At 48.6% G+C, this 26023-nt stretch overlaps 1 protein-coding gene across 2 annotated transcripts in view; it reads left to right on the top strand.

The window, feature by feature from the left end:
• Positions 1–6204: 6204 nt before the first annotated feature.
• ALG9 (ALG9 alpha-1,2-mannosyltransferase) overlaps positions 6205–26023 on the top strand; it is a gene marked incomplete at its 5' end in the record, with an annotated part of 34215 nt that continues 14396 nt past the window's right edge. The window contains 13 exons of one of the 2 annotated variants that reach the window (XM_082493940.1): positions 6205–6305; positions 6931–7069; positions 7265–7399; positions 8214–8284; positions 9196–9284; positions 10677–10812; positions 11175–11262; positions 11405–11510; positions 16649–16771; positions 18680–18834; positions 21061–21190; positions 21918–22065; positions 22388–22517. In XM_082493940.1, coding sequence (XP_082350066.1) covers positions 6205–6305; positions 6931–7069; positions 7265–7399; positions 8214–8284; positions 9196–9284; positions 10677–10812; positions 11175–11262; positions 11405–11510; positions 16649–16771; positions 18680–18834; positions 21061–21190; positions 21918–22065; positions 22388–22517 — 1551 coding nt within the window. Of the gene's footprint in view, positions 6306–6930; positions 7070–7264; positions 7400–8213; positions 8285–9195; positions 9285–10676; positions 10813–11174; positions 11263–11404; positions 11511–16648; positions 16772–18679; positions 18835–21015; positions 21191–21917; positions 22066–22387; positions 22518–26023 lie in introns of those variants that run through there. The other variant, XM_082493941.1, reaches the window with a different exon arrangement.

Raw genomic sequence — 26023 nt, 5'->3', positions numbered from 1 at the left:
ATGAAACCTCATTTGAAAAAGTGGAGCCTTTCTTTACTAGGGTTCTGTGGGACTGGACTGATCTCCTTACTCGTGCCAATTCACTTTTCCTGTCCTGGCTTGCGTTTGCCCCGTGCCTTGGACTGGCGGCGATGCACGAGGGAGGCTTGTACCCTTTCCAAAGGGTTGTGGGCAGCTGGGGCGCTGGGAGCTCTCAGCACAGGCGCTCGGTCCCTGCGGGAGGACGGTGCGTGCTGGGCTGCCCGTGCCAGGGCTGCACCCGCCGGGGCCCAGCCCCCTGCACCCGCGGGCTATTTTGAGTCGCTAATGCCGACGGCAGTCACGAGCGGCAATGCCATCGCCGGGTTCCACAGGATACTGGCGGATCCCCGCAGGCAGCCGCGCCCCGGCGGTGCGTTCATAGCTCCAGCAGGTGTAACCGGCCCGGGATGTCGCTATTTCTGCTACCGAGCGTTACGGGCGCGGGGAGCGGCGGCCGCTGCCGACGGCGCGGCGGGAGCGCCCCCGGCGCCGCCCGGACGGCGCCCGCTTCGGGGCGAGGCGCGAGGCTGCGGCGGGCGCGGGGCGCGTGCCCCCTCCCGCGGGCGGTGCGCGGGCGTTTCGCGGGGGCAGCCGGCGCGCGCGGGGGGCGCCAACGGTCGCGGGGCTCTGTGAGGGGGCGCGCGACCGCCTGAGGGTAAGCAGAGCGGGACCCGCCGGGGGTCGGGGCGGGGGCCGGCGCCGCCTGTGGAGGGTCCGCGGTCGCTTCGGGGCGGGGGAGCGGGCGGGGATCGGCCATCGCCTTCGTGGGGAGGGTCCGCGGTCGCCTCGGGACGGGGGAGCGGGCGGGGGTCGGCCATCGCCTTCGCGGAGGGAGTCGCGATCGCCTCGGGGCGGGCGGGCGGGCACTGGCGCCGTCGGGGAAGGGTCCGCGTTCGCTTCGGGGCGGGCGGGCACTGGCGCCGTCGGGGAAGGGTCCGCGTTCGCCTCGGGGCGGGCGGGCACTGGCGCCGTCGGGGAAGGGTCCGCGATCGCCTCGGGGCGGGCGGGCGGGAAGGATCGGCCATCGCTTTCGGGGGGTCTGTGAGCGCCGTGGGGAGGGCTGGGGCTCAGACGCCGTCCCGGGGAGGCGCGGTCGGCTATCGCCGCATGGGGTACGGCGAGACCAGCGCCCGTCGAGAGCGGCCAGGAGCCCGGAGCAGCGGAGAGCCCTTCGCAGTCGTCCCTGCAGGAAGCACCGAAGCACCAATTGAGTGAGAAAAGCCGATCTCGGAGGGTTTTTCCGGGGCAGGGGCGGGAGGACGGCCGGGGGTCGGGCGGTGCTGTGGAGAGCTCCCTCCGGGGGTCGGGCGGTGCTGTGGAGAGCTCCCTCCGGGGGTCCGGCGGTGCTGTGGAGAGCTCCCTCCGGGGGTCGGGCGGTGCTGTGGAGAGCTCCCTCCGGGGGTCCGGCGGTGCTGTGGAGAGCTCCCTCCGGCGATCGGGCGGTGCTGTGGAGAGCTCCCTCCGGGGGTCGGGCGGTGCTGTGGAGAGCTCCCTCCGGGGACCAGCGTCCCTCTCGGTCCTGACAGTGTCCGCCTGCCTCTACAACAGCTGATGGAGCAGGCAGAGGCATCCATCGTGTGGCACTGTGAGGCAAGAGCGAGCGAGAAGAGGAGCAAAGGAAGCCCAGGAGACTGGAGGACAGAAAGGCACTCTGGGCAAAGGGACGTCCCTGTAATCAGGGCTGTGGCAACTCAAGGGTGTCGCCAGCACCTTTGGTGCTCTGGCTGGCCTTGAGCTGGGAGACCTCCCTGTAACCAGGGCTCAGGTCTTTGGCCTTTTGCCATATTGCCCCACGGTTAGGCTGCCTGGAGAGAGTGGCAGCCCTGTAAGGAGGGTGAGAGCTACCATCTCCACACCCGGGGGAAAGTAGAGCTCCTGAAGAGGGGGTGGTGTGCTGCAGCCAGGCCGGCCGGCCCGTAACTCAGGCGCAGGTGGGATCCTCGGGCTCTGTGGGGCTTGTTGGGAGTGCCGAGCCGAGGGGGACCACCCTGTAAGTAGGGTTGGTCGTATCCCCTGCGCTCAGTGGGAGGTTCTTGGAGGGGGACCCCCTGTAATCAGGCGGGTATCTCTGGCCCCGGCCTTTCAGAGGCATGGGGCCAGGGTGTGTGGGGCTGGGCGTGCTCTGCCCTAGGCCTCTTTGTCTTTGCTCTCAGCCCCAGGAGCAGCTTGGGAGAAAGAGAGCCACCAGGGAACATGGGAGGAAGGGGCCTTCTCTGGGTATTGGGTTGTGCTTGCAAGCGGGGCCCGGCTCCTGCCCAGGCAGCCCTGTCGCTGAGAGGCCATTTTATCACCTTGAGCTGGGCCACTGCCCCAGAAGCAGGGCTGGGGCCTCTGCTTTTTTGCCTCCCCCCGGGCTGCTGGGTACCATGGCGGTAAGAAAGTTGGGTCTAAGGTGGCTGAGCCTGGGGGGGTAGGGGGTAGGAGGGGGGAAGGGTGGCTGGGGGCTGGGGAGTGCTGTGGGAACCTCCCTCCGGGGGCTGGCATTCCTTTCTCCTCCGGGCGGAGGAGCTGGTGCTTGCTTGCTTGTGCTTGCTTGACTGTGCCCTCCTTCCTTGGCAGCAGCTCCTGGAGAAGAAACACAAGGCACACTGAGGAACTGTGGGGCAAGAGTGAGTGAGAGGAGGAGCGGTGGCCTGAAAAGGGGGAGAGAGAAAGGCGCAAAGGGACTTCCCTGGCACCGGGGCTGTGCTCATGCAAAAGCATCACGGGCACCTTTGTGCCCCGGCTGGCTTTGCGCTGGGTGACCTCCCTGTAACCAGGGCTCAGGTCTTTGGCCTTTTGCCATGTTGCCCCATGGTTTGGCTGCCCAGAGAGAGTGGTGACCCTGTAAGGAGGGTGAGAGCCACCAGCTATGCACCCGAGGGAGAAATGAAGCTCTCCAGCCCCCAAGCCCGCCCTGCAAGCAGGGGAGGACTGATTCCCCGGCCCCCTCCTCCTGCCCGGGTGGCTTTCTGCCTGCTGGCAGCCTGGCCAGCATGAGCCCTTGGAGTCGGGGCACATTGCGGCATTTGCCCCTTCGCCACCTGTGGAGCCCCTCCGCATGTTGAGACCCCTCAGGTTTCCACGCAGCCCGGGGGGGCAGGTCTGCAGCTCCCCTCTCCTGCTTGGTGGTAGGGATGGCTCCCCAGACATGGGCTGCACGGGGCTCGCTCTCTCTTCTGGAAAGTTCTGTTTGTCCCTGTCCGTGTCTGTGTCCGTGTTTGCGTCTGCGTTTGCGTCTGTGTGAGTGTGCGAGTGAATGAGCTTCTTGTTTAGGCCCCCATTAAAATTACTGCAGCGTACTTAGCTTGAACCTCCCAGGAGGGAAAGAGGGCTCTGTGCAGTAACAGGGGGTCCCCTCTGAGCCCGCCAGCGGAGGGAGAGTCCGGGCTCGCCCCTCCTGTCTAAGGACGGAGCAAAGCCACTTAGTCGTAGCATGGCCAATGCGACCCGCCTGTAGCCAGGGCCTGGGTCTCTGCCTGTGCAGCTGCCCGTCCTGCTGGCAACCCGCCAGCGTGACAGCCCCGTACTCGGAGCACGTGTCACGAGCCGTGGAGCCCTCTGTCCCCAGGAGCAGCCCGGCCTCCCTGTAAGCAGGGCTGGGGAGGCTGCTTTAGCCAGCCGACAGGAACGAGCCCTCCCTCGCCCTTTTGCGGGTGCAGGTTGAGGAAGCGCTGTGCCGGAGGGCGCAGTTGCGCCTTTGGCGCTGCTTTTGGCAGGGGTGACCTCCCCGCCGTTGGGGTCGAGGTCGCCCCCTGGGCTCCCAAAGAGGTGGTGTTGTGCTGCAGCCAGGCCGGCCGGCCCGTAACGCGGGCACAGGTGGGAGCCTCCGGCTCCGTGGGGCTTGTTGGGAGTGCTGAGCCCAGGGGCACCGCCCTGTAAGTAGGGCTGTGCGTGTCCCCTGCGCTCGGCGGGAGGTTCTTGGAGGGGGACCCCCTGTAATCAGGTGGGTATCTCTGGCCCCAGCCTTTCAAGGGCAAAAATTTGGAAGTTGTGTCTTCTTAACATAGAATTGGAATGGCTTCTAAAAACACAGGGAATGGAGATGAACCAAGTACCTCCCCCAGCTTCATAGAAACCTCCTCAAAAGCACCAAGGATGCTCTTGTGTGACTGCATTCCTGGTGACAGGGAGGTCTCTTTTCCTGGAGTGCCTTTCTCTTTCCCTTTTTTCAGCCCACTGCTCCTCCTCTCACTCGCTCTTGCCCCACAGTTCCACACACAATTGATGCCTCTTCTTTCTTTCTTCACCAGGAGAGGTTGCCAAGGAAGGACGGCGCAGTCAAACGCCAGCTCCTCCGCCTGGAGAACCGGGGGATGCCAGCCCTCGGAAGGACCTCCCCGCGGTGGTGTCCGGCCTCCGGCCGCCCTTCCCCCCTCCGCCCCCTACCCCCCCAGGCTCAGCCATCTTAGGCGCCGTGTGGTGCCCCGGAGCCTGGGTGCTTTAAAAAGCAGAGGCCCCGGTCCTGCTTCTGGGGTGGTGGCTCAGTTCAATGCACTTCCCAGTGCCGGGGCTGCCTGGGCAGGACCTGGGCCCTGCTGGCGGGCACCCGGAGCGGGCCCCTTCCCCCCAACATTTTGCCTTCCCTGGTGGGTTTCTTTCTCCCAAGCTGCTCCTGAGGCTGAGAGCAGAGGGAGGGGGGACCAGGGCACGGCAGGGCAGGGCAGGGCAGAGCATAGGTTTAGGGTGGCGAGCACCCCTTGCAGGTCCCAGACAGCAGCCACTTTCCAACCAGCTGCTCCGCATCGAAGTGGCAGCTTCTCCCAAGTGATGAGGAACCCACCTCAGGAAGTTCTTCTGCCCAAGCCCCCAAAACCTCTTGGGAAAAGACTGCTGCCAATTCACCTGCCTTCGGGGCAGAAAGAGCAGAGCACTCTTGATAGTGCTCAGCTGGCAGTCTGTGTGGGGTGTGGGGTGGCCGCCCTGCTAGCGGGATGCAGGTCAGGGTGCCCCTGAATTGGAGAGAAGGAGCCTCCGAGGGCCTTTGGGACCAGGGCTGCCCTGTAAGTCGGGGCCCGGCCAGTGCCCTGGAGTCCCGGGCGCTTTGCGGTCCAGGTGGTGGCTCGAGCCCCCTGTAAGCAGGGGCGCAGCCTCTTTGGCCACCGCTTTGCATGCCCAGCTGCATTTGCCCAGGGTGCCTGCCTCCAAGCCCAGCTCCAGCGCCGGCCAGAACTCCGCTGGCTGCAGCGGTGGCGCCCGTGGAGCACCGGAGCACCAGGTTGGTGAGAAAAGACGATCTGTGAGTTTTTTTCCTGGGGCGGGGAGCTAGGGAGTAGATGCGGGAGGACGGCCGGGATCGGGCGGTGCTGTGGAGAGCTCCCTCCGGGGACCAGCCTGGCGCCCCTCTGTCCTCTAGGCGGAGGAGTGGGGGCTTCTCGGCCCTGACCATGTCCTCCTGCCTTTGCAGCAGCTGCTGGTGGAGAATAAAGAAGAGGCATCCATCGTGTGTGGAAGGAACCGCCAGGCAAGACCCAGGGAGAGGAGGAGCAGCAGTGGACTGAAGAAGAGGCAAGAGAAAGGCACTCCTGGGCAGGGGATCTCCCTGTCTTGGGCACTGCAGCATCCCTGGCCCTTTTGGGAGGTTTTCTGTGCCCCGGGAGCAAGTACTTGGCTCATTGCAGTTCTCGAGATTTTTAGAAGCTGCTCCGATTCTGCGTTAAGATGACAGGATTTCCCCAAGTTGTCTCAAAACTACTTTTTGTACCTTGATGTTGCTGCACCAGCTGTGGGGGGTGGAAGGGCTCTGCAGACACCCAAAATGTCCTTTGAGGCTGTGCACGTGCCGGGGAACGAGTAGCGATTTTGAGGTGGTTTCCCCTGTTCTGAAAGCTTCTCTCCCAGCACCTGCACGGGGGAGGAAGCCGCTGGGGGTACCCAATAAAGTGCTTTCTCCAACGGTGTGCTCTCCATTTAGCTACTCTCCTGTCCAGCTCTGCCCCCAAGGAAGGGGGCGCGGGCGCCTGGCGCGAAGCGCTGCCGTGGCGGGTGAGCCCGGTGTCCTGTGCAGAAGCGTCCCCGCACAGCGCCGTACCGCCGCTATCGGTCGTCCGCGGGAACGCTGCGCTTACGGCCGCGCGCGCGCGCGCACGCGGCGCGGCGACGAGCGCCTGTGCCCACACCCGGCATGGCGGCCGGCGGCTTCGGCTCCGCTGTCGTTTCGTCCGCTGGTGGCAGGGAGCGGGCGCACGGCTTCCCGTACTCGGCATGGCCGCCAAGGGGGCCCGGCAGCGGCCGCGGGCTGGAGGCGGCGGGGAGCCGGCCCGGCCGCGGTCCGATGCTGCGGTCGCGGAGGAGGCCCGCCTGGAGTAGGTGTCGGAGCTGGCGGCGGGGCCGCGGGGAGCCGGGGCCGGGCTGCAGCGGGCGCCGGCCGCGTCACCTATTACCCGGGCGGCGCGCGGCCGTCTCGCGTGGGCGGGTTCTGCAGCCGTCACTCGGGCGGGATCGCAGCCGTCCCTCGGGGCCCGGCAGCCCCGATGCCGGCGGGGCGGTTGCGAGCACCCGCCCAGGTATTTCCTCGCTGCTGGGTTTTTTTCTGGCTGAAATCTACAGACGGCCCCAGGTGGCCGGGGTGGGTGCCCGGCCGGGTTGGCGTGTGGGCTGGAAATGTGTAGGCTCCCTTCGGTGGAGCTCCTCCCGGGCCTGCGGCAGCTAGCGCGTGCCCTTGCTCCGGTCCTGAGGGGGAGTCTGGCAGCGATGGGTTAAGCGCTCAGGGACGTTGCTCCGGGATGAGGGGTGAGGATGATGGTGCTTCCTTGGGAGGGGAGTGGCATCCCCCAAAGAAAGCAGTGAATGAAAGACTCATCCATACTTAGTGCTTAAATGGCAGCGATGCAAATACGCTTGTCAGTTCCTTGCCTAGTGTCACCTTGCTAGTCTTGATCTTGTTACTGAGTCTTCTTGGTGCATATTTGTATTTTTTCTTTGGACTAGATCATCTGGGAGCAAAGCAGGACAAGTTTGGGCCCCTGAAGGATCAACAGCTTTCAAGTGTCTCATCTCAGCCAGGTTCTGTGCGGCTCTCTTAAGCAACATCTCTGATTGTGATGAGACATTTAACTATTGGGAACCGGTAAGCCGCTTTGTCTCCTTGGAGGTCCTTGGGAGCTTGTAGTCAGCCTGTGCAAATGCAGATTTATCCAGAACCTTGTGCTAATCTCTGTTTCAAAGAGAAATTTTCTTACTGAAGAATTCAGAGATGGGAAATGCAAAACTGTCTCCTCTGTGTTGCATATTTATTTATTTATGTAATCATTTTCCATTGTAGACACACTACCTCATTTATGGAAAGGGGTTTCAGACGTGGGAATACTCTCCAGCCTATGCCATCCGCTCCTACGCCTACCTATGGCTTCATGCCTTACCAGCCTTGTTCCATGCTAGAGTTCTACAAACTAACAAGGTAAATCAGATGTGTGAAAGCTTCTTTTGTGCTGAATAAACATGCCTTTAGTCTGTGTTAAACAGCTGCTTTGTCATCAGAGGTAAGAGAATTAGTGTTTACAAAGTATTAATTTGTTTACAAACACTAACTTCCCTGTAAGGATTTGCAAGGGTTTGTAAGCTGACTTAGAATCCAAGGAAAGGTGATTGGGAAGTTGCAGGGAAATGCTGTCAGGCTCCACTTTGCTTGAGAAGCTGTCCCAGAGGGGCTGGTAGCTCCGTGGCCTTTTGTGTGTGTGCAGGCTTGGGGACAGTTACCTGACAGCCGTGGGCTCTCATTCACCCCTGTGAGTTTCACCCTGATGCTTTAGAAGCCTGGATTGTTTTCTATGGCAGCTATCAATGACTGTTTTGATTTTTTTTCAATGCACTATAAAAAATAAATTGGTGTTTTGCAAGGGTTACTGCAAACTGAACTCACAGAAATGTAAAAGAAAAAGCACTGAATGTGCAGTCTGCTTGCATAGCCATTGCCATACTTGGCATGTTTCTGCACAACAGAAAACAGAATAGGGGTAGTTCTGGTAAGTTCAGTGGACTGTGTTCACTTTCTGTGTTGTAAGGGACTTCAGTCCCCTTCAGGGCTAGGCGTTGAGCTGCTGGGATCTTCGGCATCCCTTGCTGCGGGATCTGGGTCTACAAGAATAGGCTCATCCACCACTGCCAAACTTGATCCATCCTGTTCAGAACTTTTGTTTTTAGGACCAACTTGTTAGTAATAGGTACATAAGATTAATTGGAAACCTTGGTCAGACTCTGAGTATGTCTCCTAGGTTCTTATCTTCTATTTCCTCCGATGCTTCCTGGCCTTCCTGAGCTGCATTTGTGAACTCTACTTCTACAAGTGAGTATTAGAAGCTGTCTACAGTGAATGTTTTGAAGCAGTGTGAGTAACATATTTGGTTATAGCCATAGGAAATACATTCTGAAGCTCATGTGTAGATGAGTCTGGTAAATTGGGCTACTTCACAGTGAACCTTGAAAGTATATGTTCTCATGATAACTTAATGAAATATTGGTCAGAATTCCACTGTTAGGACAAAACTATTTTCAGGTCTGCCACCCACATCACCACTCCAGCACTTTGTTGACTACACTTGTTTTCTCACTGATACCAGCAAGCAGGGTGGGAGTGTTGTAAACTGAGCTCTGTTGGAGGAGAGGCTGGTGCTGTGTTTGCTTATTGTAGTGAATTTTAGTGGAATACATTGATTGTTGCTGTCTGTAATGTATCTGCCAGTGGTGTTTACATTCACCAAAAGCAGTAGCCTGAACATACAATTAGCTTTTCTAAGCTGGATTTTTTTTTTTTACCTGCTGCCTTTTCATTTGCGGCTTTCAAACTATTACCTTGCATGACTTTTCTGCCAGCAATAGCCTGGTTTTAAGAATGTGAGCTGTGGCTTTTTGCATGATGGGATTTTGCAAGGGGTTAAAATCTGAGATAGATTGATGTTGCTACAGCAGTGCAGACTCCCTAAATTCCTGAGATTTGCAGGAGCGCAACTGATACTGGTAGAAGACAAGTCTCTTCTAGAGTTTTGCACTAGTGAAACTTACGAGGATGTGAAATCCCAGGCCGGAGGCAGTCATGCTGTTCTTCAGGTGGCCTTCAGCAGCTGGGTAATGAGAATCACCCACCTTCAAGCTCTCGGGATGCTCCATGGGTTGTTTGTGGTTCTGCATGCATTGGGTACTGTTCTTTTATGTACTGACGATATTTTCATGGTCTCTAATTCTGTCTTGCTTCCTTAGGGCCGTGTGCAAGAAGTTTGGGCTACATGTGAGCCGGCTGATGTTGGCCTTCTTAGTACTCAGCACTGGGATGTTTTGCTCATCTGCTGGTAAGTTTGCTTAGCAGTGACACTAACAATTACTTTGTCCATAGAAACCAAAGACCAAGAGAGAAACCGAAGGTCCAGAGAGAAAATCCACAGTGCTAAAATACCTCTCTAGCAATTGTTTGTTGTGTTCTGTTGCAAGTATTTCTCATGGTAGGTGTGATGACAGAATAAGTGTTGATTCAAATTATGTTCCCTGCATCACTTTCTTGTATGTTTCTATTTCCAGGGCATGTTTATTTCTATTACTGTCTCCAGCCTCTCTGCAATGGCCCATGTCTTTTAAACAGGGTCTTGGCCTACCTTCCTTGAACATATTTTAATCCAAGGAAGGAGGGTCATATTTTGGCATTGTCATTTACCTTTGAGTCCTGTCCCTTCTGGCTGGTCGCACCCATTTGCCTAGCTGTCCTGGTTCCGGCAAGGATGGGGTTAATTTCCAAGGAGCCGGCAGGGGAGGCACGTATTCCATACCACGTGACCCATGCCCCGCTATAAAAGGAGCTAGCCGGGGCGGGGGAGTCAGTCGCCACTCGGGGGCGGGTTGCGGCGGTGCGGGTCCGGTCGGTGCGCTTCGCGGCGGTACTGTAATCGCGTTCTTGTATTCCCTTACCGGTGTTATTGTTTTTCTTTCTTTCTTTTCTTTCTTTTTCCCTTTGTCTGTTCTGTTAAATTATAATATTTCAACCCACGAGTTTTGCCCTTTTTCTGCTGATTTTTCCCACGCCTGTGGGAGTCGAGTGAGCGGCTGCGTGGTTCTCTGTTGCTGGCTGAGGCCAAACCACGACACTAGCCAACCACTGTAAGACTTGTAAAACGCCTGCTGTAGGTGTTGAGTAAAGTGCAAAGAGAGACTTTGAGCAAAGGTTTCCTGTATTGTGTGCATACAGAAACTTAAAGGAAAATACCATAGCTTATGAATGCTGAGATTTGCTATTTTATCCTTTTTTTTTTTTTTTATGGTGAGTGGAGACAGGACTTTCCCTTCATTGTTTTTGCAGTGTCATAGGTCTCCTCATTCTTCACTTACTTTCCACCTCACATTCTCTGCTGCCACTTGAGCAGGTTTGTTTCGCTTTTCTCAATCTAGCAGAATATAGAGAGTGCAGCAAGTGTTTTAAATGGTAACTGTGGACACAGTCAACTAGTTACCACTGTGGAGTGCCACCGAGGAAAGAGGCCTTCATGCTTAAACAAAGTATTTCTGGTCTTGGCAGAAAAAGGAAAAGATTCCTCTTTTTTTTTTTTTTTTTTTCTTTCGCTGAAATGAGAGTGTCCAGTATAGCATGCCAGCTCCAGTGGAACAAATGAGAAATGATTAGCCTTATCTTGGCCTTGTGCAGTTCTCCTGCTGTGGGAAAACAGTGATAACCCCTTCCTTTCCTTGTGTTGCAGCTTTCCTCCCAAGCAGTTTCTGCATGTACACCACGGTGATTGCCATGACTGGCTGGTATATGGACAAGACCTCTGTAGCAGTGGTGGGGGTGGCCGCTGGAGCCCTTCTGGGCTGGCCCTTCAGTGCAGCTCTTGGGTAAGGAGAGGGGGGCTCAGGAGTTTTACGCTTTGTCAAATGTTTCTTGCCTGGTTGGGGAGAATGTAGGTGCTGGAGAGCTGGAGGAAGAAACTAGCAGGGACTGAGCTGCCCGCCTAGTCCAGGATCGTTGCTACAGGCTTCCATCTCCCGGTTTCTTTGCTTTTGAAGAACTTAAGTTGGGAAAATTTCCTGACCCAAACATACTGAGAGTAAGAGTAAGACCTGAGTTGGATGACTAGAATATGGAGCCCAGTGAAGTGATGATTCTCTTCCAGCTACTGCCCCATTTGCTTTGAAGGGGCAGGAAAACCTGCAGTGGGGAAAGACAAAGTCTCCAGTTGATACCTGGTCTCTTTCAGGCTTCCTATTGCCTTTGACTTGTTGATACTGAAGCAGAGGTGGAAAAGTTTCCTAAACTGGTGTGTGGTGTCATTGATCCTGTTTTTGGTAAGTGCCTGTAGCAACACAAAGAGGGAATGGATTGGTATTGCAATAGAAGGGGCGGGTTCCATTAAGAAAGTCACATGGAGTTTTTGGGCAGTCCATCTAAAAGCTTCTGGCACTTTAAATAATAGATGCTTTCTTTCAGGTGCCCTTGGTAGTTGTGGACAGCTATTACTATGGGAAGCTGGTAGTTGCACCTCTCAACATTGTTTTATACAATGTCTTCACCTCTCACGGACCTGATCTCTATGGTGAGTTTAAGATAACAAGACAGGAAGGGAGACGGGGGTTTTCGTGCTTCTGTCTTGCTACTGTGACCCACCAGGTCTTGATTGCCGATCCTTTTTCTGACGTACTCGAAAAGCAGCCTGCAAGCTCCAAAGGGCTGCAGTTCCAGCTTTTTGCCACATGATGTCTCTCTCGAGCTGGAATCCACAGGTAATTGTCGGATTTCTCCACGCTGTGAGTTAAGTTGCATTTGTTCACTTTCAAGTTCTGTAAACCATAGTGAGATGTCTCAGCGTCACAGCAGAGAACTATTAGTAGCAAACGTGTCTGGATGCTACAGAAGATGCACAACTGATACGTGTGTGTGTGTTTGTCAGCTTTAATTGAGTTCTTGGCTGTTGTTCCTCACAGTCGGGGTGCAGAACTTTGGGAAAGTGAGTAACGGTGGAGAATCTATAGTTCTTTCAATTCACAGACTTCCTAAGTCCATGCTGTATCTTGGGAATCTCCTTGCTTATTGGCAGTGTATGGCCTGGCCTTTGTTAGAAGCAGAATCTGAGGTTACCATAAAGGCATCTAATCTGCAGGCAAATACCTGGTACTGAGCATTTAGAATATTGTGTGACCCAAATCTCAGGCCTGAACCTTGATGTCAATGCTGTGTTGTTTGGGAGCTGCTGCTGCACTAAGTTGTTCATATCATGTACTTCTAGAGTACTAGATATGTGGAAAGTAGAAAAGTATTATAAGCAGGGTTTCAGAGGGGCTGGTGGAGACTTCAAGGAGCTTAGGATGCAGGATCTCGTCATCTGTGTCATCTGTTTGAGCCCCATTGAGATATTCTAGGAGGGATTCAGCAGTGGTTAGCAGCAAGGCTTTCTCTGGCAGTGCCCTGCAGGCCATATTTGTTGGTTCATTTGAAGAGCTGTTTTGGGTGGTGCTGAGTGGTGGTGCTGAGTGGTGATTTGTTACTTGTGCTGTGACACAGCAGGGCAACAGCTGCTTTGCCATGGTTCTTCATCTCTGCAGGAAGGCTCTGAAGCCTGTTGCTGTGAATTTTCTGTAAGGAAACTCCAGGCTCTGTCCCTGATAGGTTTTGGTATGGGCTTGTGCCTGACTTTTTCCACACTGCTGCATGAGTTGTTTTCAGAAGCCTCCAGGGACCAATCTATTCTGAAGTGTTTTATTCATAGTGATGTTCATGTAACATCCTCAGGCTAGTAAAAGAGCCTGCTTGAAATTGCTCTCTAATTCAATGTGGCTAGGACAACGCTGTGTGTTTAGACAGCTTCAAAACACTTGGGAGAAATAGCACTATCAGGGGAGATGAAAGGCTGGTCAATGCCTTCTGGCTTTGAAACTGGGATTTCCCAGCTTTCACATGATGGGAGCAGGGACTGCTGGAGGTTGCAGGGTCATCAGCCCATATCATCTTCAATGTAAGTACCACAGTATTTTTTCTATTGCCTGCAGACTGGAGTTCTGGTGACAAGGTTTGACTTTTTTTTTTTTTACTTTTTTTTTTGTCTTTAGTAATATACTTCTTCTGGGTAAATACAGTCTGTGCAATGGATATTTCCCTGGGGTGATTACGTTTCTGCAGCCAAGGGAAAGTAGCTTCTAAGTGTACATCCCAAAGCCTGATTTTGAGGCTTTGGGATGTTTTTGGGTACATATGTTCTAAGAACGCACAATTTGTGACAAAAGTTTTGTCCCACTTCCTGTGTTCAGAGCCTTGGCTGTGACTTGCAGTGCGATGGCACTTTGGGAAGCTTTGTTCAACTTGGGCGGAATGTGCTGGAGCTGTTTATATGACACCTCTCTCTGTTGAGTCCTGGTTCTTAAATAGAGTGAAAATAAATGAAATGCAGAAAGCAGACTGTTTATTATACTAGCACTGAATCAGACTTGCTTAGAATGAGGGCTGTGACTCATGATCAAATTATTGCGGCTTAGTTACTGCTTAACAGCTGAGCTACAGTTCCTGTCTGCATGCAGGCTTTTAGCCTGTGACAAACGCAGGGTGGGGCACCTCATCTTAAGCCTATTTTACAACTCCTTTGCTTTGTCCTGTGCTGCGCTCACCATTGCTGTTATCAAGCAGCAGCATAGTAGATTCTTAATTTCTATTAAATTGTGTTTAAGCTTGATTTCTAGAAGTGCTCCTGGAGCCTGTCACAGAGCATGAAGTTTGAACTAGTTTCTGGGTCAGTGTCTGACAGTTGGCGATCCCCATGGAACTATAGTGCCATGAACACACGGGCCATAGTGTTCTTCCCACTGCTTTCATCAGTCTCTCTCCTACAGCCCACATCTGCTCAGCTGTAGCATGTGGGATACTTGCAGGAAGTTAAATCTTCTGTCATGGTCTGAAGGCAATGATGTGGAAGCATGTTCCCATCAGTGCTCTGCATGGAGAGCTCTTTACTGTTCCTCCCTGCCTGAAAGACATTCTGGGCCAGGACTTCTTGTATGCAATGGGGTTGTTCTTTTTTTATATTGCAGTTCTTTCTCAGATCACCTTGAGTCGTTGTGGATAACAAGAATAAAAGCATTTTGCCCTGGGAGGCATTGAGACTGAATGCCTCTGAATGGGTGAGTCATCACAGTGACCAAGCCTATTGCTTTTTGCCTGGTGTCTGTGAATTATTTAACTTGCCTGTGTAATGCACTGTTGTCCTCTCATACTTTTTTTCTTTTTTTTTTTTTTTTTTTCTCCTCACTCAGAGAAGAAAATCCCTCATTGGAGAAGAAGGGGAGGTTCCAGTGCTTAGCTCTTAAGGGCAGTTCAGTCACACTGCAAAAAAATCTGAAAAAGTAGCCTTTTTGTTAAAGCTGTGCTTCAGACCAGCTGACCTCTTTATTAGCAGAGTCCCTCAGGTCACCTCTGGGCCTTTAAGGCTGTATCTGGATTGTGGAGGTGTGCTTCATGAAGTGTCCTTCATTCCTGAGTCCCAGGCTACCAAATCAGAGATCAGAGTAGAAAGAGCCATAGTTAATTTCCTTTACTTTCCATAGTGGCCAGGCCAGGTAGAAGGGAGACAGTATAGTCCCTGGTACTATCCTTTAAAGATCTGTAACTTGGCTGTGCTGTGCAGCTTAGTTGTAGCCAGAAAACACTGGAGGGTAGCACTTTACATCAGTTTCAGAGGCTTTATATCTCATCCTGGCATTTTTTATGATAAAGAGGTTGTTGTTTATAGCAGTGGGAGTGGAGAAGCAGCCTATGGAACCCAGTTCCAGTCCTTTTTTATATAAGGAGAGGTCTTGGTGCTCCACGGAAGTAGTTACTAGAGTGGCCTAACCAGTGTTAACCCTGCTGTAAGTCTTCAGAAACCTGTAGTATTGCCATAGAAGAGAATCTGGAGGTGGCAGGGATGGCAAGAAACCAAAGCCCCCTTTACCCACACTTTTTCTCATGTCCACTGGAAGATTTACAGTGTGATACCCCAGACTGCCTAGACAGGTTTTCCCTCACAGGTGTATCCCAGTCATCAGCCCTGATTTTTAGGAAGGGTAGTACGCTTCAGTCCTAAAATTATCTGCTTTCTGCACGTGTTGAAGACTTGTCACAGTGATTATTTAGAATTGCTGTCCTTAAATATTGAGTGTCACCAACAGAGTCTAGAGAAGGAGGAAGGGACATTGGCACTATTGCAGTGTTGCCATACAGATAAGTCTGTCATGTCCATCACTTGACATGATCTTTCAATCTACCGTATCCCATATACAGCCTTTCACAGGCTGAGGATTGTGCTCATGTGGGACTTGCAAGAATTATGAAGCAGGTGGAGGGAGAGAGAAGGTGGATTTCTAATAATTCACCTCCCTTAAAGCTCCCTACTCCCCCAAATCCAAATCGCTATTTGCTTTCAGTGCTAATAGCTAAAGGTTTCCTAAATGAACCTCAGTTGCTTGGACTTGGCCTTAGTAACTCCAGTGACATGTTTCTGACATTACTAGTGCAGCTTCTAATCATATTTAGCTGTAGGAGCTGCAGAGGTTTCAGGTTTTCCTTGCTGCTTTTCAGTTGTCTGATTAATTTCAACATGGACCCTATTTAAGTGGCTCTGATTGCAGGAAATTGCTGCGGCATGTGACACATGTCACAACAGTGCAGTGATTAAAGCCCCCATGTGTCATTTACTGACTGATTGAGCTAATCACACTGAGAGAGTGGTAAATGTGTGGAGAGGAACTGGCATTCCTTATTGTTCAGGATTTTAAGCATCCTGAATTAAGAGTCCAAATAAATGGCAGTTGGACTGGAATTTCTTTCAATTTACATCCTTCAACGCTTGCAACCAATACCCAAGTATGTCACATTAGAAGGCAGAGTTGGCTTGCTCATGCTTGAAGCTACACAGTAAGAACAAATTGAAGTAGGGACATTTTAAATAGTGTTGACTTTAAGGAGGTACCAAAACTACTCTCTGGATGAACTTTAGTGGCAGAGTCTTCTCTGGGGTGAAGTGGGAACATGAACTTTTTTGCTTGTTCCGTTTTAGTACATTTTCTATTTCTGCCAACATGAAGTATACATCATCACTCCAGAATTATAATGATCTCTTATTAACATTGTGTGGTTTTGTGTTACTCCTCTGTTACTTCTCTGCAATTAGAAAGAATGAATTTGGTGTCAAATTTCCTCGTTTTGCAAGTTTCTGCCTCTACTTTCTTGCTGTGTAGGCTTTCTTAATGCAAGGGTGAGTTCTGTGTCACTGTTAGAGTGGCCTGTGATTCATGAGCAGCAGATGTGACTATGATCCAGTGAAAAAGGAAGGAGAAAAATAATTTCTGAAAAGGAAGACAGGTTTTTCGGGCAGACCTGATTGTGGGGTACTCTGGTGCATTTATATGGCTATTGACTAACTCTCATGCCACTGCTATGGCAGTTTTATAGGTGAAGGGCAGAAACATGAGGCTGCTTTGAGATGGCTCAGGCTCATTCCATGGGGCTGCATCCTCTGTCCAGCTGCAAGATCTTCTGTCCACACCTTTTCCATTCTTCAGTTCCAATATGCTTGCAATGGGGAGAATTGACGTCTGATGCTGATTATCTCAGCCTGTGTCAGGCAGAGAAGGAACAAAGATGTTGTTATATCTAGATCTCATACATGTTTGTGTTTAAAAATTCTTGTTTCCTTTTCTCACCCTTTAGGTACGGAACCCTGGTCCTTCTATTTCATCAACGGCTTTCTGAATTTCAACGTGGCATTTATTTTGGCGCTGCTTGTGCTGCCACTGACTTGTCTTATGGAGTGTCTGCTTCAGAAATTTCATGGTGAGCGCAAGACAGCTGTGAGAGCCAAACACAGACAGCCTGGATCCCAACCTTGTTACTAAAGGGAGAGCTTGCCTGCCGAAGAGCAGCTTTCCTTTATTGGAAGTGAAACTAGGTTCAGGGAAGGCCTTTGGAATAATAGGAGAGTTCCTAGATCTCATTACTCAGTTCAGTATTGACTTCAGAATGGAGTTGCTGTGTAGAAAGAACATGCAGTGAGATGCATCTACGTACATGCTGTCTGCAAAAGGGCAGAAACATGTTTTTCTCTGTAAGGATGATTCCTGTATTCCCTGCCTTCACCTCAAGAAGAACAATATGCTATCAAGGCTGAACTATCCATATCCAGAGTAAGCTGAGCAAGTTGTATGGCACATAGCCTTCAGCCAGACATGCAAACACATTAGAAATAGCCCCATCAGAAATCTTGAGGGGGAAAGAAACTATGTACCCATTGTTGTTTCCATCTTACCTGCAGCTGGAAATGGTACCCTTTAGAGTTATTTGGGGAACCTTTTGCTGGCTCTTCCATTGTTATTTTTTTATACCACTGCCAGAATGTTTTCTGCAGCAGCTTGAGAGAACAGAGTTATTATTTCCTTTTTGATTGTTGAGGCCGAGCCTACAAATAGGCATCCTCTGGTCTCTGCTGCTGCTGCCCATATTGGGATTGAACCTGGAGTCTTCTATGTACTGTGAAAGGCACTCTTCAACTCGCAGGACTGAGCCCTTGCAGGACAGTCTTGCTACCCCATGCTTAGGGAAGTGTCCCCATATGTGTGGATACACTGAGAGTAGAGAAAGGAGGAACCAAAATATTCCCTAATTCACGCTGGGCTTTTTCTTAAATAAAATGACATTAGTTTAAACACATGATATTTGGCAAGTGACTCTAGAGAGGAAAAACGTGTTGAGGAAGTGTGAATTCTTCTCTGCTGTTTTCCTAAGGAAGATTCATTAAGCAGCAGCAGCAGCCTTCAGATTTATCAGTCCAGTTAGTGCTTCGCCCTCTGATTTTTTACTGAATACAAGAAACAGTAACATCCTTGATGAAAATGTATATTAATGGGTATTTGCTTATATCTGTTCTTTGGATATGACTGATATACTGTCAGAAACCAGTAAAAGCTCAGTAGGAGATCCTGTAAATGCAAGATTTCCTACTGTTCACTCGGTGTTCTTGTACTTAACAGCAGGAGCGATTCTGCCGAGTGCTTTGTTCTTATTGTCTGTGAAATGCCGTTAGCTTAATTGCTTAACTCTGCTGTTGGGAGTAGCAAGGGGGTAGAATAGGGACTGAAAATTGTCAGGCACTGTAGAACCCTCCTCAGTGTGACTAAAATTCAGGGTAATTGTTGTTATTTTTGAATCAGTTATTTCCTCTGTTAAGCAGAAGGTGCCTGAGAGACCTCTCATGCTGTTATTTTTGTAATGAAGCAATGAAGGTTGTGGAAACATCAGTCACTTAACAACCACTTGTAAATGGAAGGGTAGGTCCAGACGAGTTCCTTTCTGTTTTTTCTATCTATAGCATAATGCACAGCAGGAAATCTAGTACTTCTGACTACTTGTTTAGACATGTCAGTTCTTGATGGGTTTTGTTTCTTGCTTGGATTCAGTAACCCAGTCCCTTATTTTCTGCTTTTGGTCTTCTAAAGTCTGTTGAAATGGTTTGTGTTGTAGGAATCTACAAAAAATTCTCCCATCAAAATTCTATACTGACTATTTGCACGTTACCTGGATTTTAGCAACACGGCTGATCAGAACATGGTGTGTTTGTCTTTGAAGGCAATGGTTTGGGTCTGAAGAATAGGCTATTGAATATGAAATATGATTGTGCAAAAGAGGGAATAGGATAAATTCATCATTCTTACATTACTACTTTGCTGAGTGTTTTTTTTCTTTCAGTTCAGAATCTGGGCCGTCCCTACTGGCTGACACTATCTCCTATGTACATTTGGATCATGATTTTCTTCAGTCAGCCCCACAAAGAAGAGAGGTTTCTCTTTCCCATCTATCCCCTCATCTGTCTTTGTGGTGCTGTGGCTCTGTCTGCTCTTCAGGTAAGTTTTAGTGAACACTTTTTTTTTAATGAGCTCATACCTTTAAGAAGCATAACTGCTAGGTGACTTCTTTAACATTGCTTCCCAAAGCTTGGGAACATTTGCAGAATATCTGTGTCTGTGACACAGTCTACAGTGATTACACAATTCAGGGCTGTCCTATGCATAACATTTGATCATTGTCTTTAATCTGTTAGCTGGTACAGTTTTCATTTTTGAACCATGTTTCAAGAATACGTGTTTAGACTCTGGAAGCAAAATGCACAGTTGTTCTAATAGTGAAGTGTGGGTGGGTGTTGCTGATTTTATGAATTGAACCATAATCTTCCTGTACAGGTTGGTTGAGAGTTTGTGGAAAACAAACTCTCAGATGTGACATAAACCCCAAAATATTTGGGATTTCCCTCCTGAGTGTCATACATAATAAGCTCATCTAATAATCTTGGACTTCAGTGCAGACTGCTTCACAGCCCAGTAAAGATCAAATTTCATGGTTTTATAAGGTGATCACATTAGGACCTTATCTGGGATTGTGTGAAGTGATAAATGGTTGAGCATATTTCCTTGCCACTAATTATTTCATGATGACTTTGGGTTGTTCTCCCATCCCAAGTGGGAATTTCTGGTGAGGAGCAGTTGTGATGTTGTAGTGCCAATACAACAAAACATCCAAGAGGTGTCATGAGGATTAGCAACTTGCTTGTAGCATTGTGCCTCCTTTATCTGCTGTTATGCAAGCTTTAAGGGGCAGGAATGTGTGTGCATGTAGGAAATGCATTTTATTGTATCCTAGTAGGAATCCTTCAGTGATTTGGAAAAGTAAAAGTGGTCTTGGTTAGGCATTAGGAAGTTGCATCAGACATTTGGAAGAGCCAAAAATTAGATATTTAGTAAATATCACTTGAAACACTTCATAGAGTAAAGCACCACTACAGATTGCTGTAAACCTTCCTAAAGCTCAAAATTATTCATCTTTCCTCTGTTAAAGTGGCGCAGGAATGCAGTCACTAGTCCCTGTTAGAGCCTGTTCCAGCTGTTCGGCCTCATTCTGCTATTACTCTTCTGTCCTGCTACACACCACTGCTGGCTGTTCCTGTCCTGGGCTCCCCACCAGCATTGCCTGCATCCCTCAAATCACTTTCACTCTTCCCCTGGTCAGTTGCTATTTTGACTGTTGATCTCCCATCACTGGTGATGCTTTGCAGTGCTAAGTGGGAGCACCTCAGATGAGTTTCAGTCCTTGCATTCATACAGGGTCAAGCTCTGTAATGTCAGCAGTTTTATGGCCCTGACTGAGAACTGCTACGTGCCGTCAGAACATTCATCAGAGGGCAAGAGTTTAGGACCTTTGCCAAATATGGCTTTAGAAAAATCTAGTCTAAACGTCTGTCCTGCATAGTTTACCACTGTTTGTTGACAGTTTGTCCATAATTCAGTGTTCAGCTGAGAATTTGGAACTGATTGCCCGCTAGCAGTACAAGCTTGTCAGAGTCTGCCTCTCCAAACCACGTGGATCTGGCTGTTGTGTGAAAAATGCAAACACGACAAGAGGAAGAGAAACCAGATTAGGATAGGAAATGAATAATTGCTTCTGCAGAAAGGCAGAGCAGGAGGGAGGCACCAAGCCAAGTATTGGATGCAGTTCCTCCTGGATATTCCCAGAAAGGCTTTAAATTTGAAAAATCTAAAAGGCTTTTCTTTTAACAATTTCAGAGTGGCTTGTGTTTAAAGGTGGATGCAGAATGTGCTGTGTGTTCTTATTTTATCCACTTCAAAGCTGTAGTTTGTGCAGACAGGGTAAACAACCATAGGTCACTCAGTAAATCTGGGTCATAGAACTGAGAGGAAGTCAGTCCAGCATTGAAAATGAGGTCTGCCTCTGTAGGGAATCTCTACAGAAGTGTCTGAAAGGGACACTTGCTGCTGGTTCACCTGGGACCAACCAAGGTGGAGCCTTGGTAGAGAGCACTTTACAGCTTGACTAGAGGCCTTCCTAGGGAAAAGAGCTGAAAATATCATTAAATACCCTCGATTATCAGTTAAGAAATGTGACTGAACTGTGTGAGTTTCTGTGCATTTTTTATGGGTCTGAATGAGAAAATGAAGACCAAAGATCTAATGGGAGATGCAGGCACTGCTGTAAGGTCCTTATGAAAAATAGAACTTTGCTAAGCGTATCAGAGTTTGAGTAATTTTATACTGTCTTTTTTTAAAATCTTTCCTCAGAAATGTTACCACTTCATATTCCAGCGCTACCGCCTGGAACACTACACAGTATCCTCCAACTGGCTGGCTCTGGGGACTGTCTTCCTCTTTGGCCTTTTGTCATTGTCACGCTCTGTTGCCTTATTCAGAGGTTGGTATTTTAGACTTGTTCTGTGCTTTCCTGGGTATTGGTCTTGGCTAGTCTTAAGGCCTGCCAAAGTTAGCACAGTAGATAAGGAACATCGAAAGTTTGGATGTCAGTGTTGCAAGGAAATGAGTAAGTTCTAATGGTCACCATTAATGAATGATTATACGTGTGTATGTATATATATGCACATTCATACATGTATGTATGAACGTATGTATGTATTCATGTATGTACGAATATATCACTAGAACTATATCAGTTAAAAATCTGCTGCCCTTCACTTTCAGCCACTGCAACTATACTGATATAAAACCTGTACCCAGACTAATATTAAAGCAGATAATTCAACTTTCAAATGTATGATCCCACTTGAAAAAGCATTTTCCTATTTAAAACTTGTAATTAGGTGTACGTGTCCTTAATGGAGATGGATTAGATATGGTCCTTAAGTACTTTCTTGAATCAGAGCCATGCAGTCAACCTTCCCACCTCATGAATATCTTTTTGATTAATGGTAGCCATTGACAGGAGAGGAGACTGTGAATAAAGGTGGTGGGCTACAAGCGCTTCTAAAAGGAGGAGGAGCTTTGGAATCCAGCCACATTTTAGCATAGGCCAATTCATTTATTCCAGAAGTTATGTATGAACAATTTTTTGTAGTCTTTCAGAAGCAGTCATGTAAATATCGCCTATTTCTTTAGCCTTATTTACAACTTTCTGCCTTCCATAGGCTACCATGGGCCCCTGGACCTGTACCCAGAATTTCACAGGATTGCTACTGACCCAAGTATTCACACTGTGCCAGAGGGGAGACCGGTTAATGTCTGCGTGGGAAAGGAGTGGCACAGATTTCCAAGCAGCTTTCTCCTGCCAGACAAGTAACTTGTTTAACGTAAAGGGTACAGTTTGGTGGGATTCATTAGGAGGGGCACTTCTCATAAGAAGTATTTGTGGGAGTAACCTTCAAGACCTTTTATCTCTGTTGACAACAGCATATCCAAAACAAAGGATTCTAAAGTTTGTTGTCAGCAGATTATGTTGGACATAAGGTACAAAAAATTTGTAGTGTGACTGCTACTCTAGCAGGGCTGTGTACCCTCAGAAATGAAATGTCTTTGGTTATGCTTTTGGTTTTGTCCACACAAAATGTTACTAGCTCCTGCATTTTCTTGCTGGGCTTTCTGACACTGTTCTCTGCAGTTGGCAGCTCCAGTTCATCCTGTCAGAATTTAGGGGCCAGTTACCAAAACCGTTTGCCAAGGGACCAATGGCCACGCGGATCATTCCCACTGACATGAATGACCAAAACAAGGAAGAGCCATCTCGATATGTAAGGATTATATTCCTGTTTTCTTTTCCTTACCTTAGTGTATAATTTGTATTAATATAATGCCTATGAGCGGGTCTTCCCATCTGGTTTCACGGGGATTATACAAGTTACAGAACAAAAACGGACTCTCTGCAGCACTTGGAAATTTCCCCATATGTGTAAGTGGTTTCTGTTTGCGTTTCATCTGCCTATTTTTCATTTAAAGACATAATATAAAAAAAAAAGAAGCAGAAGAAGGAGTAATTCCTAGTTATTGCAATTTTGGGTTTCGTATAATGTATTACTGTGATCACAGGAAAGTGAACTGAATGAGTAGTTTGAAATCCCCCACAGAAAATGTTTGTCACTGAGCAGGGATTGAAATTTTCCTTTGTACTTTCCTTTCTTTTTAAATATAATGGTATTCATCATATTTGCAACTGAGGAGGTGGAACTTAATTTGGAACTTCACTGAAACAATTGCATGAGTGATTTCAATGGGAATCTGTTAAGATAATGTATACTGGTATTATTAATTTGTTACTTTTCCTGGTTGTATTGTGTCACCTAAACAAAAACAGTGGACACATGAATGTTTTTAAATTATTGTCAGCTAACTTCTTTAAAATTGTTTAGCAGGTTAAATCTTAGCAGTGCACTAAAAATTCTTTGCAGTGCACTAGATCCTTAGTCATCCTTTCTTTTTTGTCCTAAGGGTCGAATGAGAGGAACTGCCAAGCAATGCACAGTCCTTTCTTCATTCTGTCTTAGCACCTTGGAGGATAGCTTTGGTATGCCCATCAGTATATAGGAAGCACTCACATGTAATAGAGAAGGTCTCTGGTTTATATGAGTGGGTCTGTCCTGGCTGAAGACAGTAGACATGCCTGTTTATGTGGCTCATTACTTTGGCCTGTTAGACGTTGTACAAGGATTTGTGATCTGCTCACAGAAGTGGATGGAAGGCAGTACTATAACACAGGAGCAAACTGTGTGGGTAAAAGAAGGGATCAATCTTCTGGGTTAAAGCTCTCTTATTTTGAGCCTCATTATGTAGTTACTGGAAAAGGGAAGGAGGCGTGTTCCCACCTGAGAGAAGCTGTCTGCTGCAGTGCAGTTAATTTACGAAATCTTTAACTGTGGCATATTTTTAGCACAGACAGCTGGCTGGTGCACAGCCTGTGACTAATGGAGCAAAACACACTTTTGTTTCATGGTCGTTTCTTAACATCACCCTACAATTTTGTTATTTCTCATGCAAGCAAAAGGGCCTAGGACATTAGAAATCAGCTACTAAATGTGAATTGTAAATGAGGTTTTAAAACTTTTACTTCTGACCTGCTAATAACACCAAGAGAACAAGATTTTTTCTCAAGTTTAGTGAGCTTATGACTGCAAGCATACCCAGATTTTCTTTTAAAAAAAAGTTAGCAAGCATTGGAGAGGACCATCATAGCAAATAAATCTAAATAGCATGAGTCTGTTGGGCATTTAAAGGGGAGCAAACAAATGGCTCAAAAGGATTATCTGAGCCATGGGCAGCTTAAAACCGATTAATGGCTGCAGAAATGTGACTGATCTCTCTGTTTCAAGTGTAAGTATCTATTACTGCTCTGCTTGAAAATTGAAGAGTAAATCTCAGTGTTTCTGTTGCTATGAGACACTGGGGAAAAGAGTGATATGATCTTCTTGTTTTGCAATTTTTCCTTCCTTAATCATGTTGAATAGCACTTAACTTGTACTTGTCCTACTGGGGAGATGCATTTGTCTCTGAAACTGCTCAGAAAGAGATAAGGAGTATGATCTCTTACAAAGATGATCCAAGCAGGAACAGTAGATTAGGCCTAAAAGCTGAAACTGTTAAAAACTCCTGATTTCAGCAGAAGTTTTTTTTTAACCACTTTATTTTCATTTCTTTTCCTATTCCCTTTAGCTCCGTTTTGAACTGTTGGAACCACCTGAAGCTTGGTCTCATTTTTGAAATATGTGTTTGAGTGATCAGTAAAACATCTCTGGCTTTGCTCAAAACAGTTGAACTTTATCTGTGGTAAATGAGACAAGCTCCTGTTGTGCTCTGTGTGGCCAGGCTAACATCCATCCAGACACCAGTGAGAGACGTGTGGCTGCAGCAGTACAGCAGCAGGCTGTGCCCTTAGCTCCATCTCTGTACTATACTGTCCCCTCTCCTGTTATTCAGGATGTGACCAAATGTAGTTCTCCACCACTTAGCATAGAGGTTGCATCAAATAAAAAAAGAGTGGGAGGAGGAAAAGGAAAGAACAGAAGAGGATAGGATGTAATTTAGAAAATCCTTGCAGCTCCATTTGCTAAGACTGACTTCTTTCTAGAAAGAAACATTTCAGGGGCTGTACACCACCGAAGTCTTATGTAAATCCCCAAATAAATGCATAGGTGCCATGTTGTCCCTCTGACGAGGATGAATATTATCCTTAGATTCAGTGTAAATTGTAAGAATGCACTATGCACTACTTGGAATGGTAGAAGGGAAATCTCTCTTTCACCTGGCAGATAATTCATGTGCATTGGAAGTGCTAGTCCTTTTAGGGGAGCATTTAGAATGAAAGAAGTGAGATCAGTCTTAGAACTTGAGGCAGTAACTTGTCTTTCTCTGAATGATTCTACGTCACTTACAGAAAAACTTGGTTAGTGGTTTGGGAGTCTTTTTGCTAATGAGCCAGAACCTTTCTTAGGGCCTGGAATATTCTTCTCGTACAGTGCAAGAAATGGATTCAACGTTCTCCTCAGCTGAGTTTCCCATGGTGTAATTTCATTTGCCACGCAGTTGTGATGCCACAGAGCCATCTGGTATCTACCTAATTAAATTGTTTTCAGCCTAAATTGTTACAATAAACCCCAAAGGTGCTTTCAGAAAAGTGAATTCAAGCATGTCCAAGGAAGTCTGCAATAAAATTTTGTGGGAGAGCAAACTGGAATGTGGGATACCTCAAGGAAGAGTTTGAGGGAGTAAGACAGAGTAAGACGTAGTCATCCTGGAGAATCTCAGCTGCCTGCATTTAAGGTAACTGATAGGTAGAGGCCTTTGGAAACCTGGCGTAAGGGGCCTTAGCTTTTCATTTGACTTATCCAGCTATAGCTGCCCTGCCTTTTTCTTCACCTTCTCAATGTGGCAAACTTATGCAGTGACTCTAAGGAAATTTGTTCCCGTGTTGAAACACTTGGTTGTCACACATCACGTTTTTTCTGACTTGATGACATGTACACACTGTTGTGCAATCAAGACACAACTGTGTATGTTATGTTCTGCCATTGTTAAGTAAAAGGAAAACTGCAACTTGGGAGAGCTGGCCTCATAAGGCAAGCATATAGATCGCTCATGAAGGTCACGGGCCCTCTCTGTAAAAGTCAGTGAAACCAAATAGACCAGGACTTGTTGGTCCCCAGACTTGATCATGTTCCTTCCACCGGGCACATAACTTATTAATGTGAGTCCTCCTCCTGATAGGGTCCTTAGTCTTTCCCTTCCAGCCCCTGGTGCCCTGACTGTT

The sequence above is a fragment of the Vanellus vanellus genome (assembly GCF_965231255.1).
Source record: "Vanellus vanellus genome assembly, chromosome: 21".
NCBI lineage: Eukaryota > Metazoa > Chordata > Aves > Charadriiformes > Charadriidae > Vanellus > Vanellus vanellus.
The sequence above is the reverse complement of the archived record's forward strand: the minus strand, read 5'-3'. Positions and strand labels throughout refer to the sequence as shown.